The sequence below is a fragment of the Gymnoscopelus braueri genome, assembly GCF_963280865.1.
Source record: "Gymnoscopelus braueri genome assembly, chromosome: 9".
In the NCBI taxonomy this organism is placed as follows: domain Eukaryota; kingdom Metazoa; phylum Chordata; class Actinopteri; order Myctophiformes; family Myctophidae; genus Gymnoscopelus; species Gymnoscopelus braueri.
Window position 1 is genome coordinate 42,061,809 of NC_137610.1, and position 19,650 is coordinate 42,081,458.

At 42.3% G+C, this 19,650-nt stretch overlaps 2 protein-coding genes across 2 annotated transcripts in view; both read left to right on the forward strand.

The window, feature by feature from the left end:
• The window catches only part of herpud1 (homocysteine-inducible, endoplasmic reticulum stress-inducible, ubiquitin-like domain member 1), a 32,456-nt gene extending 14,149 nt beyond the window's left edge, over window positions 1–18,307 (forward strand). Inside the window, exons 7-8 of the mRNA XM_080437559.1 lie at window positions 15,432–15,561; window positions 16,536–18,307. Coding sequence (XP_080293685.1) covers window positions 15,432–15,561; window positions 16,536–16,724 — 319 coding nt within the window. The 3' untranslated portion in view covers window positions 16,725–18,307. The remainder of the gene's footprint in view (window positions 1–15,431; window positions 15,562–16,535) is intronic.
• On the forward strand, window positions 1,965–3,002 carry LOC308091579 (ELAV-like protein 1; the record flags this gene model as incomplete). Its single annotated transcript, XM_080437242.1, has 1 exon — window positions 1,965–3,002. The coding sequence occupies one exon, from the start codon at window positions 1,965–1,967 to the stop codon at window positions 3,000–3,002; it is 1,038 nt and encodes a 345-aa protein (XP_080293368.1).
• Window positions 18,308–19,650: the final 1,343 nt, after the last annotated feature.

Genomic DNA, 19,650 nt, shown 5'->3' on the forward strand with positions numbered 1-19,650 from the left:
AAATGCATCCTGGTACAGTACATGTAGGCACGGTCGGTAAAGCCTGAATTATACTTACTTGGGCACGGAAAATAGCCGATCTTCAAGTTCACAGCACGTCGTAATACAAGACGGCGCACAGCCAAGTATAATTCGGGCATAATGCTCAAGAATCAAATATCTCCGTCAATCGCGTCAGGAGTGAGGATTTTATTGCTTCAAAAATAACATGACACTGGCAGCTACAAAGATGCACTCTACCATTCATTTTCAATTATTGAAGCCAGCGACATTTTTTTTTGTAGCTGCTACAAAAGCTACAACGGCTACAAATAAGTTGAGCTGGCTTCAACTTCAGATACTAAGCAACAGATATGCTGTGTACCTCGTATCTTTTGCATCTGCAAGTGTGAAGCAGCAAAAGCATCCTGCTGCTGCCCTGTTTTGTCTGTGATGTGCAGTGTTCAACCCTCTGGATGTGTCTGTGATGTTCAGTGTTCAACCCTCTGGATGTGTTTTTCAAACTGAACTCGGTCCCAGTGGTGATGTTTTATTCAGCATGGCAAACTGGCCAAGGCCACTTCATTTGCATCAGGTTCTGGGAGAGCTGTCGCATGCACACACGGGAGCTGCCCAGAATGATCGCTATCAGAGCAGCTCCATTGTAGCAGGTGTAATTACAGTGTCTTGTTCAGAGACCGACGTACCGATGTATCTTTTTGGCTGATCTGCCTCTCGGGGCACAGGCCCTCTGCTGACGTTGTGCCTGCCTTGAAACTTTGAGATGCAACATATCTACTTTGTTCCTCTTCTTGAACATCAGGGTACAAATACCTGTGTGTCACTAGCCTTGTGTAGTATAAGAAGTCAGAGTCCTAACGCTGGTGGACTGTGTAGTATAAGAGGTCAGAGTACTACCTCTGGTGGACTGTGTAGTATAAGAAGTCAGAGTACTATCTCTGATGAATACCTGTGTAGTATAATAATACCTGTGTGTCACTAACCTTGGAAAAGTAGTTGCCTATTTGCTTTTAGTCAAAATAAGAAAGTTATTGGATTAAGATAAGATTTTGTTTGTTAAAAAACATTGCCATTTGAAAATAAAATATATAGCTCTATAACAGTAGCAGTAGTATATATATATATATATATATATATATATATATATATATATATATATATATATATATATATATACATACACATATATATGTGCATGCTTTTTAATATTTTTTGTAATCGTTTTAGGCCTTTCGTGCATGGGCAGGGCATCAATATTATTTCTATATCATGATATTGGACTGGATATCGTCTGTGATTTTGGATATTGTACCATTGTAATAGTATCGGCGAGTGCACAAAATTAAGTACTTGTATTCGGCCTGAGAAAAATTGCTCTAGTTCTTAGATAGAAAATCGATATCGGAAAAAACGGTAGGCCTACTGGCATACTGACTAATGGTAATCGGAATCGGCCAATAATTTTGCAATCGGTGCATCTCTAATCCACAAGGAATCTTATTCAATCATAACCTCATTATTATTATAATTATAATAATTATATCATTATTATACATCATAACCCCATTATTAATGCCCATTGTCTGAGTATTTGTAGGTCAGTCTATGATATCGGTCATCTATGACATCAGTACCCGTCCATATTTGGGCATATTGACAGACTGATTGATTGATTGATTGATTTGAATGCAACATGAAAAATAGCCTCCCTAGCAGCTGGCGACGGCTGTTGCTAGGCTACAGGTGAGGTAAACGAAGGTGTCCTGTGAGTTGTATGTTTCCATATCTGGAGAGTATCTCTTACACCACCAATAATAATATAAAACAATATAAAACCAAGTGTAACTAAAGTACTTTTAACTTTGCAACTTTTAAAAATGCAAATCAGGTTTTGTCTATGGCCCTTTAGCTATTTCAAACCCTATTGATAGTTTTTTAACATGATAGAAGAGTCCAGTAAAGGCATGGCGGGGAAAGATTTCAGGACCAACCTGATAATCAATTACCTTCCCCAGAGTACCACTGAAGATGCCTTGATGACTCTCTTCAGCAGAATCGGCGTGGTGGAAACCGCCAAGGTCATCAGAGACAAGAACAAAGGTCACAGTTTGCAGTACGGGTTTGTCAACTACGTTAACCCCGCTGACGCAGCCAAAGCCATCGAGACGCTGAACGGACAGAAGCTCCAGTCCAAAACCATCAAGGTGTCATACGCACGGCCCAGCTCCGACGCAATCAAGGACGCCAACATCTATGTGTGCAACCTGCCGAAGACCATGAACCTGGAAGATGTAGAAAAGATGTTCTCCCCGTACGGAACAATCATCAACGCCCGCATGCTCCTCGATGAGGAAGGTAAGCCCCGCGGGGCGGCGTTCATCCGCTTCGACAAGCGGGCTCAGGCGGAGGAGGCCACCAAACAGCTGAACGGCACCAAGCCTCCTGGAGCCACTGAGGAGATCAAGATCTCCAAACCCATCCTGTGCATGGGCCCCGACTCAAAGGTCAAGGTCGCCAAGGTCGTAGACACCACGCACGCCGAAGCCGAGCTCATCACCTCCCCGTACAAGCTTGTCCAGGGAGACATAGACAGGGTGACTGTACCACGCATCTTCATCTACAACCTGGGCCAGGACGCCGACGAGGAACTCGTCCGGACCATGTTCGGAACCTTTGGCACCGTTACCGACGTCAAGGTCATCAGAGATTTTCGCACCAACAAGTGCAGGGGGTTGGCCTTCGTTACCATGGCGAACTACGAAGAGGCCATTGAAGCCATCGCACGGCTCAACGGCCATCGTGTCGGAGACAACATCCTGCAGGTCTCCTTTAAGATCGAAGAGAGCGGGAGGGAGAGAGAGTCTGGCAAGACGGCGAAGAGAGGGAGAGACACCGTGGACGACCTGGAGAGAGACCGACACAACGACAACCGTCCAGACAGTCATTATCACAGAGAGAGGGCCGTGTTCAGGCCTTACGACAAACATCTGCGGAGGCGGTAATGAATGGTAATCATAAATGACTGTAATGTAATGTAATGTAATAACAACCACTGCTGGAGACCACCTGGCCACTGACCATTTTGCTGGATTGGAATGGGAGGATCATTCTGGTGTCCTAGACGCCATCCCCAGCCGAGGCGGGGGAATGTGCATTCAAGGACCCCCAGTTTGATATAGACTCGCATACATGCCGCGACTACAGATCCGGTGGCAAAATTCAATCAATTTGGGAAAAGTACTTTCTCTCTCCATGCATGGAGAGAGAAAGTACGCAACCTCTCCTGACCAGTGACCATTTTCCAGCAGTGGTTGCTTCCCATGTGGGCGTTGACCCACCTGCATTCACCCCCCCCCATGTGGGCATTGACCCACCTGCATTCACCCCCCCATGTGGGCATTGACCCACCTGGATTCCCCCCCCCATGTGGGCATTGACCCACCTGCATTCACCCCCCCATGTGGGCATTGACCCACCTGCATTCACCCCCCCATGTGGGCACTGACCCACCTGCATCCACCCCCCCCCATGTGGGCACTGACCCACCTGCATCCACCCCCCCCATGTGGGCACTGACTCACCTGCATCCACCCCCCCATGTGGGAACTGACCCACCTGCATCCACCCCCCCCCATGTGGGCACTGACCCACCTGCACCCACCTCCCTCCCCCCTGGATGGACGACAATGTTGTGGTTCTGTTGATACTCAACCTTCATTTCAAAGACCCATTTGGATATGCATCAGGCCATGGACTTAATTGGACTCTGTACATCATCAGGCCATGGACTTCATTGGACTCGGTACATCATCAGGCCATGGACTTCATTGGACTCTGTCTGGAATGATGATGAAAATACCCAAGGCCAACGATGTTCCTCCTAACCTGAACCTACTCCGTGCCATTGGGAACATGTACACGGGAACGAGAGCCAAAGTGATAACTGCGACTACAGATCCTGTGGTGAAAATGTTTAATGGACAGCGTCAATGTGGGAAAATGTAAATTTTTACTCCATGCACTTACATGCATGGACAAGTCATTTAGATCCCGTAGCCCGTACATCCTGGCTATGGGACCAGACCAGGGGTCATCAACGTGTCCGTACACAAACAAATGTGTCTGACCTGTTCATGTCCGTGGTAAGTCTTTGATTTTATATAGATATATACTGTATATAGATGTATAAATATATAGAATTTTTTATTTTTTATAATATAAATTTATATTTTGTTTGTGTAATGTGCGATGAAAACCTTTACTGTATTGACCTGGACCATGATGCATTGATGCATGTATGCAGCCACTATACAGTGAATAGAATGGACCATGCTGCATTGATGCATGTATGCAGCCACTATACAGTGAATAGAATGGACCATGCTGCATTGATGCATGTATACAGCCGCTATACAGTGAATAGAATGGACAATGTCGCATTGATGCATGTATATAGCCACTATACAGTGAATAGAATGGACCATGCTGCATCCTCCAGTCCACATGGAGCCTGCCGTGTTGCTAGCTGTTGTCCATCAGCTGTCAATCCCTGACCCCCTCCCCTCCGCAGGTTGGCCCTATGCCTAGGAATGCCTTTGAGGATGTAAATGAAAGTACAACCTCAGAACCGGAATAGAACAGAAGCAGAATAGAATAGAATAAGAACCGGCATGTTCTTTAGTGTCTTCTGCAGTAGACACTGTTTTCTTGCAGCTACCTTTTCAAGTGGCAAACATTTTAATGAACAACGTCAATTTGTAAAGTTGATTAATGGACTACCTCACTCCATTCATATGCATGGAGTGACATGTGTTCCCCAGGAGATTGCATGTAGGAAGAGAAGCGCATAACGCGGCGAAGAAACGCCACTGTGCATCTTGAAATCCACAAGGAGCCAAAGTCTCCTTCCCAGTGGCCAGCCGGCCTATTAATTTGTGTCCTTGGATTAATTTTTTTAGAGAATCACGAGAAACATTAGCTTGGAATATAAACTGCTCAAAAATAAAGGGAACACTTTGATCCCTTAATTCTTTTGAGCAGTTTTCGTTAGCATTATGTACACAGTTCATGAAAAAACTCAAAAGAATTAAGGGATCAAAGTGTTCCCTTTATTTTTTTGAGCAGTGTAGTTATTTGCCTGGGTTCTGGGGAGGCTAAACGCTCCCCAGACCAATAGTAGAACTAAGAAAACCAGGAAACATAATGCACATAGAATTACTGAAACTAAACAAGACATTGAATGAGACATAAGTCTCAGTTGTGACAGTCGCCCCAGCGGTTCCCCCAGCATCCTTAGATATACATAGAGACTTAATGACCAGGTCTTTAAGATGAGAATGAGATACAGGATGACCAGGTCTTTAAGGTGAGAATGAGATACAGGAACTATGACCAGGACTTTAAGGTGAGAATGAGATACAGGATGACCAGGACTTTAAGGTGAGATACAGGAATTAGCATGGCCAGGACTTGGAGGAAGGGTCAGTGAGTTTGCTGACGCTGCGAACCAGTCAACCAGCCAGAGCTTAGGTGGTATCCCCCAACAAGTTGGACCAGTCGGGGCTTAAATGACGCTGGGTCCAGTTTGTTTTGGCTCATTCTGTCCCGTGCCGGTGTGTTGAGGAACCAAATGCAGGACGGCAAGGAGGGTAGTGATCAAGACTGAACGACTTAATGCAGGTGACAAAGGTGAACAAAGACAAAGAACTGGCAAAACTCAACTTAAACACATGCAGCACAAGACTGATAAACGCATGAGGCACAATTACAATGCAGAAACAGGAACATAGACCAGGAACCATAAGACACAGAATTTCAAAACCAAGACAAGACAATGAATGAGGTGGAAAAAAATGGAAATGGTCAAAATTGAAAAGGAAAAACAACACCAAAAACAACCAAAAAAACTGGGAAAGAGATGTTAGTTCCATGTGGATTGGAGGCATAACTAACCCTAACCCTTTCCCAGACCCCCAAAAAAACAAAAAAACGTTTCTCAAACTCAACCCTACGTCCCCGTCGTGAGAGGTGGAAGCAGGTGAAGCTGACTAACAGGGCTCTGGTAACACTGTGTAATAATAATAATAATTATTATTATATTATTAAAGTTTACATAACTTTACATAAACATTGACTCATGGAGATGGGAACAGAATCAGCTTTATTGTCACATCACAGGTTTACAGGCGTAAAGAAGTGGGTGAAATTCTAAGGCTTTGTTTCTTTTTTACTTTGTTTCTTTTTTTTTTGGACAGGATCCATCATTTGTAGTTTTCAGGACAATCAGTGGCATAATTTGGGTTATATGAACCCATACACAGGACTTCCACCGCAAGGGGCCCTCCAGGAGGGGATTCATTCATTCATTTATGTTTTTTATATATAGAAATCGGCGCCCATTGCGGTGGAAGTCCTGTGTATGGGTTCAGCGCCCATACCCTAGGTGGGGTAGGCGAAAGGGCCTACTCTGTGTGGAGTTTGCATGTTCTCCCCGTGTCTCCTAGGGTAGTTAATACCCTCACAAAAACATGTAGTAATCCTGGTCACTATACTGCCTCCCCCATGATAGCCGGGGCGCCTGATGGAGGGGAAGGGAACTGGTTGGAATAACGTTCCTTCCACGCGCTACGTCCTACCGGGGAAACTCCCCCCTGTCAGGTGACAAGAAGGTCAGTTGGCTCTCCTGCATTGAAGGAAGCATGAGCTCGGCCCTGGCCTCCCTGGCTGTGGGGGACTGGTGTAGCGCTGGTGTAGGGCTGGTGTAGCGCCCAGGATCACTTAGGAAATTGGCACCGGGTGAAAAAAATGGGTTACAAAAATCGCGGGATAAAAGTTTAAAGTAAAAAAAAACGAAATCGGCGCCCATATCACATATACAGTAAATGCATTATGCTATTGTATTTATTTTTTGTCATTTCCAATATATTATGTATAGGATTATATCCCCATAATGTATTTCTGCAATCCGCATTGATGAGAAGCGCATTCCGGCTACCATACCATCTACCTGTAAGCAACAGTGATTTCATTCACCTTGTTTACAAGTCGAAAATGGGGAAACAAATGTAATCAGGAGCTCAAAAGCTTAAAGAGAGGAATACAAGAGCTATGTTACAACTGCAAAGTGTGAAGCTGTAACATGGATAGCTCTTGTATTCCTCTCTTAAGTTTTTTTTTTTAACTGAACCTACAGAGGAAAAATAAACAGAAAGTGATGAGGCCAGCAACCTCCTGTTGCTCCCAAGTTGGGGGGATTTGACCAAAACCGAAGATATTGAAGAGCAGTCATTCTGATGATGACACCCTCACCTTGATTAGGAAGGTAGGCCAACTTAAGGAGGGTAGTCCAGCATAAGACAGGTTGTCCAACATAAGGAAGGACGTAATCTAGTCTCACCCACAGATGACGGATTCAGTACACGTCGAGGAACTTGAGCTCACTGACCCTTCCTACTGCGACACTGTCAAAGATAAGGGCCGTGCTCTCTGCTCGGCCTCCTGTAGTCCACGATCAGCTTGTTCTTGTTGGGGGTGAGGTTGTTCTGACACCAGAGTACCAGTGATCTGACCTCGTCCCTGGAGGCAGACTGGTCGCTGTCATGTCGTCCGCATACTTGATGATGACGTTGGAGCTGTGTGTGGCCATGCAGTCATCATGTGTGCAGGGAGTAGAGGAGAGAGGGCTCAATATGCATCCCTGAGGTGATTTTGTGTTCAGGGTCAGGAGATCAGATGTGATGTCCATTCTCACCACATTGTGGCGGTTCGTCAGGAAGTCCAGTATCCGGTCGCACATGCTGCAGTTCAAGGTCTCTGAACTCTGTTGAGCCTGGTTGGGACTGTGGTTGGGTTCACCACACTATGAAAGAGGACTACAATCTCTATTGCCAACCTTCTTTATTTTTTCTTATTGTCCGTAATGTTAGTTTTTTCTTTGTTTCTTTGTTTCCTTTTTTTTTGTCTCTTCTCCATGTCCTTCTCTAACAGCTACCTGATAGAAGTTTTTTCCAAGCCTCAGAGCCCTGGGCCTTGTGAGTCTTGAGACACCTCAAGCGCTTGCCAGTCCGCATCAAACAGACTGTTTTCCGGGTGTTGCTTGTCTTCCATGATTCTTTTAGTCCTGCTCAGGGCATCTGTCGTTGTACAAATCCAAGTGGTGTCTGTCAGGGTGCTCACTGCCCTCCTAAGGATGCGCAGGTAGCGAGAGTGTCTATTTGCAGCCTGGCTGCCACTAGGCTCTGGGTGGCAGCAGAATAGAAGGTCCAACAATGTCCAGTGAGGCAGGGTGGAACACATGTCACCTCTCACCAGCCTTGTGTTTGCTCACTATAGAGGTGAGGTGACGACAAGTCTCCAGTCATTCAGGCTGACTATAGGGGTGAGGTGACCATAGGTGACTATAGGGGTGAGGTTACTATAGGTGACTATAGGGGGGAGGTGACAACAGGTCTCCAGTCATTCAGGCATGTCACCTTGGAGTGCTCAGGGGTTGAGTACAGTTGTGGACATTTTTATGCCGGCGGGGACAACAACAGCATGGGAGAGGGAGAGATGTCAGCAAAAACTCCTGCCAGCTGGTCTGGGTGGCGTGGGCATTTATCTTGTACTTTGAGTTCTATTTAAGTACATTTATCTTCTACTTTGAGCTATATTAAAGTATATTTATCTTCTATGAGTTATATTAAAGTACATGTATCTTCTAGGAGTTATATTAAAGTACATTTATCTTGTACTTTGAGTTATGTTAAAGTACATTTATCTTGTACTTTGAGTTATGTTAAAGTACATATATTTAAGTACATTTATCCTGGAACCTGGAACTGGAATAACAAGGGAACCAGACTTGGTACTGCCAGACCCCTAGTGGTTGAAAGATCAGAGCACTACGTCACGCTAAGCTTGGCCAATCAAAAAGAGGACAGAAGACAGACCTCTTTTATGCCCATGTATGGACGAAAACGTTTGGAGAGGGGGACCGAACAGAAGACAGACCTCTTTTATGCCCATGTATGGACGAAAACGTTTGGAGAGGGGGACCGAACAGAAGACGGACCTCTTTTATGCCCATGTATGGACGAAAACGTTTGGAGAGGGGGACCGAACAGAAGACGGACCTCTTTTATGCCCATGTATGGACGAAAACGTTTGGAGAGGGGGACCAACAAAGCCTCATGTAGGCCCGACCCCCTGGGTCTGGCAATAACTGGAAGATGGAATAAATCCTTCTAAGTTCAACTTTAACTTTTGGACATTCCTCATTCATTTCATTTCATAGTTTTTTGCTGCTCAAAGCCAGTCAGTGTAAAGAGGTTCTCTCAATCAACCACCACAATGACAAAAGGTCATTACATTGGTTCAAAGCTGCCATTTTGGGGTACAAAACTTAATGGTCGATATGGATTGATGGATTGTTGGATGGATTGATTGACTGACTGATATATTCATGGTTTGAGGGTTTTAATGATGTATTAGTAGGAAAAAGAAGAAAGGAGAGTGGTGTGTAAGGTTTTTTGTTTTCCAAGAAGTGAATGTGATATTGTTTATTGATGTTTTTGGAGTCTTATAATCCCGGAAGGGATGGATGGGTCTTATGACAAGAAAAAACATTCACTCACTCATTCACTCATTCATTTACTCATTCATTCACTCACTCATTCACCCATTCACTCACTCACTCACTCACTCACTCATTCACTAGTATACAGTACTATAATACTTAGCCTCGATCTCCAGGCTTTTATTGTTTAGTTTTGCTAAAAAATAAAAGCCTGGCCCAGCGCGTCGGTGTACTCGGTATGAGGAAGTGTTTCACTTCCCAACCAACCAGAGTGCAGTGGGCGTCGCTCGTAATGTTGTGTTAACGGGGCAGGGGTTGACGGACAGATCGGTGAACCAATGGGATCAGGCGCAATCTCTCGCCGGCTCTATACACACGAAATCAGGAGCGTTGGGGCAGTCTACTTAATTGGCCACATTATTACGAGGCATTTAAGAGGCAAACATTGTGAAATGTTGTGAGCTTGTAGATCTGTGTAAACGAGTCAAACTAAATGTAATACCTACAATTCCAGGTGCTCGTCAGATTTATTTTTTTGATTGATTGAATACTTTATTAACAGTTTGCCACCAGCATCCCTATTCAAAGTGTCACAATGCGACGTTGTGAGCTTCTAGGTCGGCTCTTTTTGGCAAAGATATTTGATGTAGAGGGAAAAAAGAGCACAAGTACAGTGCAACTCGAGTCCGGTTGAATTGGTTAGATATATAATGGTAATAAAACAAATCTGATTCTGGTTTCATGAAGCGGACCTGAGTTACTTACTGCACTTGGACGGCTTTTTCCCTCTACAAAAAAACACAAGCTCTACACCATTGTAGATCAGCTGTTTTTGGTGAACATTCCCCCCAGAATTGGGATGCTGGGGTTCAAGGGGTTAATGAATAAAACATTATTTTAATCAATCTTTATGATCTCCCCTTCTCTTTCCATTGAGAAATTTAGACCCTGGTGTTGTTGGGTGGGACACGTACTGGTTGACAGTAAAGTGCAATACTTTCCTTGGTCTCTAGGCTGAGTGGTAGAAAGTTTGGTCACTCATACGGCAGACCCGGGTTCGAATCCCGATTTAAGGCCATAACACTTTTGGATTGCAGCTTTAATTCGTGAACTGCAAACCAAAACAATATGCACTGAAGACAAACGTAGTGTTGTGTGAGCAACTTCATGCAAAATGCTTTATTTTGCAATCCAGTGCTATCACAGCAGGGTGTTTTATTTTTTTCATATTATCTTTAACCTTCACTGACGATGATAGCTGGGAACTCACTCAGACTGTAGCAAATTAACATTTAGCATAACAAAATGTCACAGATCCTCCAAAACGTCTTGAGGAACGTGGATCTCATACTGTGTATGTACGTTTGTTTTGTTTCAACAAAGTACATCTCAAAGCCTAGGAGCTTCTTGAGGATGAGTACATTCTGTGTGAAACCTGTCATACCAGGCCTTCATGTTTCACTAGAGCAAACGGGCTAAAGCACCTGACTTAAAAGTAAGCCCTCGAAGCAGAGAGCTAGATTATTTTGCCCGCCGGCTACGGTGGCTGATGGATTACAATATTTTTGTGCTGTAATTTACTAGCTAGTTTTTTTTTTACTTTCATTTTAATGGGAAAGATTCACAGGCAATAGATACAGGTCTGGCATAGAGACTGTTCTAGTACACAAACATTCCAGTCACAACTAAAAGTGAGTATTGGTTCTGTGGCAGGTGCTGGTTTCCTAGTCAACAGGGCTTATGTTATTAAACTCGAGCTGGAGTCTAATGCTGCGTTCAACTATAACTATATAATTCACCGTAGGGTATTTTATTTTATTTTATTTTATTATTATAATAGTTTCTGGTGTGACTAAAACGTTTTTTTTATAGTTATAGTGCTCAGTGTGAATGGCCCTTAATGCTGCCTTCACATTAGTGGCGACAAAGCAACAGGCTACAAGTCATTTTCAATGGAAGCCAGTGACATGAAGCTACAAACCGATGCCAGACACTTGTCGCTGCATGATGCCGGTGACGCTCTGCAAATCCGAGTTGAGCCGGCCAAGTTGATTTCTTTTCAGTGCTCCAATGACGCAGTGAAGCGTCAATCAATCATATGTTTTTATTTAACTATTTTCAGTCCCCTTCTCTCTCCGCATAATTCTTGCTCCGTTCTGTAAAAGGAGGGAAATTCTTGCTGTTAGGTTCCCTACCCTACCCTTTTCATTTACACCGTGTGGCTTGAGCATCGATGACACTGCTGCAGTGTAGCTCGTGTTGTAGCTAGTGTGAAGTGGAAGGCAGCATAATGGTTCAAATGCTTACTTATCATAGTTGGTTGTACAACAGACAGTAGCAGCAGTGTTTCCTTGAGCTTTGGGAGGTACTGTAGAGGCTACATTTTACACTAAAGGTTAAGAACTTTGTTTCTAAATAAAATCTCAAAGGCAACTTTAATTGCCAATTTTGTGGGATGCTTGAGTTTCCTAGACGTAATACGAGCAAAGTAGAGGGAAAGCCAACAAAGTCACTTTTATTAAATGTGTGAATAATGGCTGGGGGGAGTCATTTCACAGGTTCTACTGAGAACCCAGAGGAAACGTGATGAAACTGGGTAACTCTCAGCTGTGGTGTGTAGACTTCTCACAGAGACCTGCCCATGGCAGTATGGCCTTTGTCTTGTCGTAAACTTTGCACATTAAAAAAAGGTCTTGTAAAGGTAAAAGCTGCGACAAATGGTCTATGATTATTTTAAACCCAGTGGCGGCCTTTGCTATGATTAACCCGTTTAAGGGGTCCCACCCTCCGACAGGCCGTCAGTCAACTGCTGCGAAGTTGTGGAGAGATGGGAATATTGAACAGTCAAAACTATTTGTATCAATAATACGAGTTGAAATGCCAGAGACACTTTCAAACGAGAGGGCGATGCACAACGAGACGTTAATCATAATTATATTCTATATATTCTATATTCTAATAAAACTGTTGGTTCATTTGTGCATGTCAGAAACAGTCTAATATCATGTTGAGTAAACCGGATGTAGATCCAATTAAATCAGGGGTCATTTAAATTAATCACCTGATTATGTTTGAAAGAAAGTGAGTCATGTAATATTACAATATTACTTTTGTTAATTTAATGTGAGTGAATTGTTTAAGCTGTCTTCTAACTAGCTGTCCATGGTGGAAGTGCAAATAGTCTAATACATTTAGTTTGAAAATGCACCATTATGGAAGCAAACCAACTTCAGTCCGCAACCTTTTTTTTTTTTACCTGTTCCCCTGCGGTGGTGGGGGGGAGGGTTGTATATGCTCTTGAAAGGGGCCTCCAGATCCTTAAGGCCGCCCCTTTTTAAACCTTCAATAATTTAGTTGAGATTAGTCAGCATTCTGCTGCTTATGGGTAGATTGTGCATGTTGCCTGAAAACATAAAGAGATGTTACAGTTGTTGTTAAAACCTTTATGACGTGACATGAACCCTAGGGTCCCTATACTGGGGGCAAACATTCGGCGAAAATAGCAGATCTACAAGCTCACAACGGGCCACAACTACTTCCTGAAACAAAGCTGAAGTCAAATAAGCAAAGTAAGATGGCAGATAAACAGGAACCAAGACAATCTAAGATGGATGACAGGTTTTGATAATAAATGCTTTCACTTTTGTTCCAGTAACTAGTCTAGACCTGATGCACATGGATATACCTATTATTATGCAGCTAATAATAACAAATAATCTCAAAGTTTGATTAAGGAAAAGGAAATATTGGCAGTCCATTTGAGATACTGATGCTCACACCTAGACTGATGTGTTATCAGTTTTGTCCATGTTCTTTTCCTGCACTTGACCTGGTCTCACTCTTTATTCTTTATCTGTTGTACTTGTTACATAATACCCGTTGTCCTGCCCTCCACCACGCGCACACACACACACACACACACACACACACACACACACACACACACACCTCATTCCTTTTTAACATGCATTTGAAAGGTTGCTTCTATGCAAACTTAATGTGTGTGTGTGTGTGTGTGGTATAACTAGTAATTATGTTACTAATAATATTTGTGGAGGGAACAGCTTGTTTGAAGGACGATGCCCAAAGCCTGCGATAAAAACAGGCTGCAGTCTGTATGCATTCTGATTAATGATTAAGTCAGAAGAAGTTGGAGGGTTAATGCTTAGAAACAAGTGCGATGGTGTTTTCCCTTGGTATGACCTAGTCCCTCCCTCGTTTCTTGCCTCGCGCTCTCTCTCTGTCTCTCTCTCTCCCCTCTACTAACTCCCACTACCTCCCATTCTCTCTCTCTCTCAGGAATGTAAACATACTATAGAGGCACTGGTCATTATCATTACGTCAACTGGCCCTGTTCCAAATGGAGCACTTTAACAAGTTTTTAAAATAATTCCTTCCCTGTACAGAAAACAAGTTGTTGTGTTTTTGATAAAGACGACCTACTGGCATATCCCTTCAACATATTTTCCATGTATTCTGGAAGTTACAGGGTGTGGCCAACTGAACAACACCTCGGACAAAACGATTGTGGGGAAACGGACGTCATCGGATACTCATGTACTCTCAACCTTTTCACCCCAAAAGAATCATATTTGAAGTTTTGAACTGGGGACCCCCCAACCTGACTTGGAATTGGAATTGTAGGAGTTGAGGCGTTCAATTTTGTGATAAATATTGTGAAACTAGCAGATCTACAAGCTCACAACGCCTCGCGCTGTGACCGTATAGTTTGTTGATTACTTTTGATGCAGTAATGGTCTTTTTATTTTATTTTTAGGTATTAAAAAGGTCTTAAAAGTCCTTAAATTGTAACTTCACTGTCGTTTGGGGACCCCACAAAATCATGTGGGGATCCCCCTGGGGGTCCCAACCCACAGGTTGAGAACCACTGATTTATACAACCCTTTCTTTCGTAAACATCTTTTTAAGCCAGTCTTCTCTCCTCTCTAATCTCCTTTTCCAGAAACACAATATTATCACTTTTTGTATATAGAGTAAAAGTCAATGAGGGGTTTGTGAAGCTTGTGTTTTGTTTACATTGAAAGGCTTCATGATGAAGCAGAGCTAGTATTCCAATCCCATTTCTTAGTTTTACAAAAAAGTACCAGGGGATTAAAGCCTTATTTATACAGCACATGGTCGCACGACAATGCTTGAAAGCGAAGTTATTTATGACGAGTAACACCATTGTGTACTGAAGTACAGTACAAATGAGGCATGGTGACATTTTGTTGCTGTCAGGTGGAAACCTTGAATGTTGAAGACTGTTACTTTTCAGGGTATTGAAATAAGTACCTGTGTTCCAATTGAGCCAATGTAGTTTTTAATATATATTTTTTTGCTTAAATATTTATAAACGTCACAGACACACTTAACCACTTTCACTCTTAAAATGTTTCAAAAATAGCTTGTAGAGCTCGTAGATGGGCTATCTTTGCTACTTTTTGGTGAGACAAGCTTGTAAGGCATTAATTTTCAATAAACACATTAAAAGTTGAAATACAGAGGTGAAAAAAGATGGGGGAAATGGTTAGACTATTTAGATAGCGAGCCAGATCTCTTGTGAATATTGGTTACATCCTCTCTACTGTATCTCAATTCCTGTAAACATGTTTCTGTTATTGGTGCTGAATGTCCCATGACCTCTTTTGTTTGATTGTCTTAGTTTTTTGCCTTATTGTTTTCCTGTCCTTTTTTTGTCTTCCTGTGCTATTTGTTTGTATGTCTTACAAAATTTTGAAATTTAAAAATAAAGAGTAATTTAAAAAAAAAATAGGGTTAGAAATGAAATACAGAGATACAAAGTTTCTGCCTGATGGCAACACTTTGTAACAATTTCTCTCTCTTGCTTCTCTACCTTTATCCTGCTCTGCAGACACACAGCAGGCTGGTTCCCCTTCAGAAGGAGACCTTTAGTCCAGGGAGCCAACCAGCAGCGACCACAGGCCCAGCAGCCTCCTCCACAGGCCCAACAGCCTCCACAGGCCCAGCAGAACCCAGCTCCGGTAAGACAGGTTTATTTTTTTAAAGAAAAGATGTTCAGTCTAGGGTTGGAATCGGGATGTTTGGATCCAACACTGAGGAACCGGGAATCGGTTCTATCACGTTTGGAACCGTTTCAGGAACCGGTTTTATCACACTGTCAGAGCTGGTATGTGTGGACTTGGACTTGACATGTCTGCTATACAATTACAAATACCAGTGGTTCTCAAACTTTTACATTTCATGGACCACCATAACTCTGAGAGTGTATAGACCTGTTAGGATCCCATTTGGAAGGTGTCGTTAAAGGGAACCGTTATGGAATCTGACCGTTATGGAAACTTTATGTATGTATGTACGTACTGTACGTCCCAAAATTGTGAATGCGATACCCCAGGAACGCCTTGAGGGAATTTCATGGCATTTGGCACAAACGTCAGCTTTTTAAAATCTTTTATTTACTTATGGGCTTTTTATACCTTTATTGATAGTACAGTGGGGTAGACAGGAAGTGGGGAGAGAGAGATGGGGAGTGACACGCAGCAAAGGCCGTCTGGATCGGGACTCGAACCCGCAACACGCTGTCATGCTACATTGTGCCTAGGTGCCGGTCCGGGCCACAAACGTCAGCTTTGACCCAAGGATGAACTGATGTTTAGGTGGTCAAAGGTGTTTCATTGTGACGGCATGTTGTGAACGCAATATCCAGGAACTCTGTGAGGGAATTTGACATAACATTTGGCACACTGTCCACTCTGACCCAAGGACGAACTAATTATAAGCAGGTGGTCAAAGTCACGGTTGACCTCACGAAGCATGTTCATTAAATCACTTCAAAGACTTATTCACCACACACAGAATGGTGTATGAATCCAGATTCTGTATCATACAGACAGACAGACACGGATGTAAATGGCAAAGTGGTTGGCGTTGGCATAACAACCGTGATGTGGTATTTCCAGTTTAACGCTAACCTGAAACCCTTCTGTGTGTTCAGGGGGAGGAGCCTGCTGACGGAGAGAGGGTGGCACGCGATGCTGCAGGGGAGGGACCTGAGGGACAAGGACCAATGACAGCCGTGCTGGTCCCTCCCTATAGGGTGTCAGTCGTGTGGACAGCCTGGGTGTTCTTCAAAAGCTTCTTCTCCTCACTCATACCTGAGGCACAGCAGGGTGTGGCCAACTGAACAACACCTCGGACAAAACGATTGTGGGGAAATGGACGTCATCGGATACTCGAAAGTTTTCAATCACGCATTTTTTTTGAGTTTGGGGGCGGTTAACCCTGTGACTGCCTCCTCCTTATCCCTTCTGAAATGCTAATCTCGGCTTGTATCCGTCAGGGAATACCAAGCTATTTGATTGTGAAAATTACCAATGAAATCTTAAACGGTTTTTCAGCTGGATCCAGGCAAAGGATTGAGCCTCAAATCATAGACGTTTGTACCAGTCAACAGCTAGTTTGTAAACGCTTCAGCTTTGGCCCGTGGGCTTACATGGAAGTCGCTGCCAGCCATTTTTATGATTATTATTATTCTTTTTCAACCGTAAACTTGAACACTGAACACTCATTCCACATTCTCCAAATGCACTTGGGGACAAGAAGTGTGCATTGAACGCAAGTTTTTTTTTTTGTCCTTTCTTAAAACTTACTGACAGAATGAGCTATGCCTGGCTCTGTCCTGACTCCTTACCCACTCAGCCATCTGTGCAAGAATTTCTTCTGGACTGTTTCATAACAAAGAAGCATTTTATTCATCAAAAGAAATCTTCAAATATTCATTATATTAGTGAAGCTTCTCCGGTTGTCGACCATGACATGACCAGCGATGCTACTTTGAGTCTTCCTCTCAGGAGATTTATACATACGGGCCCCAAAGTGTCACACAGGCATTACTAAAGGCTCTTTTAGACTACGAACGGTAACCCTGAACCTTCCATAACATGAAACGTTCCAGAACCGGTGAAGTTCTGCGATGGTTTTTAGTTTTTACACTTCCATTATAACCACCACAACCACCTCGAAGAAGGAGGCACGCAATAAAAAAACTAAAAAAAAAACTAAACAAACTCACAACACGTCTTATTGCAAGCCTGTAGAGCTTTTATATTTGCCATTTTAGAAAAACAATTGAAAGTATCAGTCATTTAGTACCTGAGCAGGGCCCAAGTTAGGTTCTGTGAACGTAATCTGAAACCCAAGCCGTGGCGTAGTGTATGGAAATCCCCAATCCAGAACCTGTCAATTATGTTTCACGGCATGGCACGGTTCACTTGGTTCTTTTAGTGGAAAAGAGCCATAAGTCACATCAGGTTCACTGGGGTCTTCGTGGAGATGGGAGATTTTCTTGTTCAGCGCTTTCACAATGAGTGATCTTGCAATCCTTTTGACAAATAACCGTGGACAAGAATTATGCATTTTCAGCAGGAGAAAAAAAACATTGACACGAAAGAAAGAAAGGGTTGTATAAATTAGTATAAATAATAAATAGACTCTACATCTACTCTAAAACCGGATTTCGCTTTATTCCTCTTCAAAACGGTTTTGTCACTTTGAACATGAAAAACGGCATAGGTACAGTACTGATCATGGACATGCCGTACAAATAACGTCATTTTAATGATCATTTAGGGTGGCTTTTACTTTAATGAGCATGGTAGTAATATACAGTATATGACTCTACTACCACCTGGTGACCAAATGCAAACATGAGTGCTTCTTTCTGCCAAATTGTTATGTATATATTCTGTAGATTACATTAATACAATACAAACAAATAAGAGGATGTGTAAATAAATTATAATATTGTCTGTACACACAGCACTTTATAACATGAATCCTATTATGCAAGCTTATATATATATATATATATATATATATATATATATATATATATATATATATATATATATATATATATATATATATATATATATATATATATATATATATATATATATATATATATATATATATATATATATATATATATATATATATATATATATATATATATATATATATATATATATATATATATATATATATATATATATATATATATATATATATATATATATATATCAAATTACATAGAAATATATGCTTTTCATGTGGGCCTTTATGATTACTTGGGGCCCACATCTTCAGCAAGTCTCAAGTTCTGACAGTCATATTTCAATTCACATCTCAAGTCCCAATAAAAACGGAAGAATCGGAGCTGCTCTTTGAATAATTAATCATATGATAAGTAAGTAGCCTGCCATGTCAGCAGGTATATTGGCTAGCTAAATAAAATAGCCGATCTACAAGCTCATAATGTGTCACAGCACGCCGCACTGTGAGCTTGTAATGTACAGTACATGTGCTATTTTCGGCATATGACACCGGCTCACAACTAAGTATAGCCATACAGACACAGCGACCCCTGTCTACAGGTTGTATCCAGAGGTTTCATACTATTATTTGTACTTTTTACATGGCTCACACACATGCTTTTTACATCTCTCACACACACACACACACACACACACACACACACACACACACACACACACACACACACACACACACACACACACACACACACACACACACACACAGCTGTACCCATAAGTTGCTGTTATAAAGTTAGCTTTGTTGTTGCCTTTGGGAATAACGATAACTATTGACATTATTCACCAAGTGTAATTTTTCTTTTCTTGTTTTTATTCTCTTGGGAAGTGGCAGAATGAAGTTGCAAAAGTGGATGCAATAAATGTACTTTTAAAGGATATGAGTTTTGTATTTGTTATCGTCACTGTGTCATTTTGATGTAGATCTGAGTTGACCGTAGTGTCCCTTTTCTGGGCATGTAATAATACGTGAACATTTGGGGAAAATAGCAGATCCACAAGCTCATGAGTGAGCTTGTGGAACGGTGTAGAGGGGAAAAAGGAGGGGGGCCAAGTAGAGCCCCCAAGGACCCCGGTAAACAAAGTATATAGGGTATAAGTGCCTTGCTCAAGGATATTTGACCTGGTAGTTGTTGAAGGCAAAACTCTTTACATTTCCCTCCCACCCAGGCGTATTGATTTGAACACATCCACTATCTTGTTTTCCTAGTGAATATA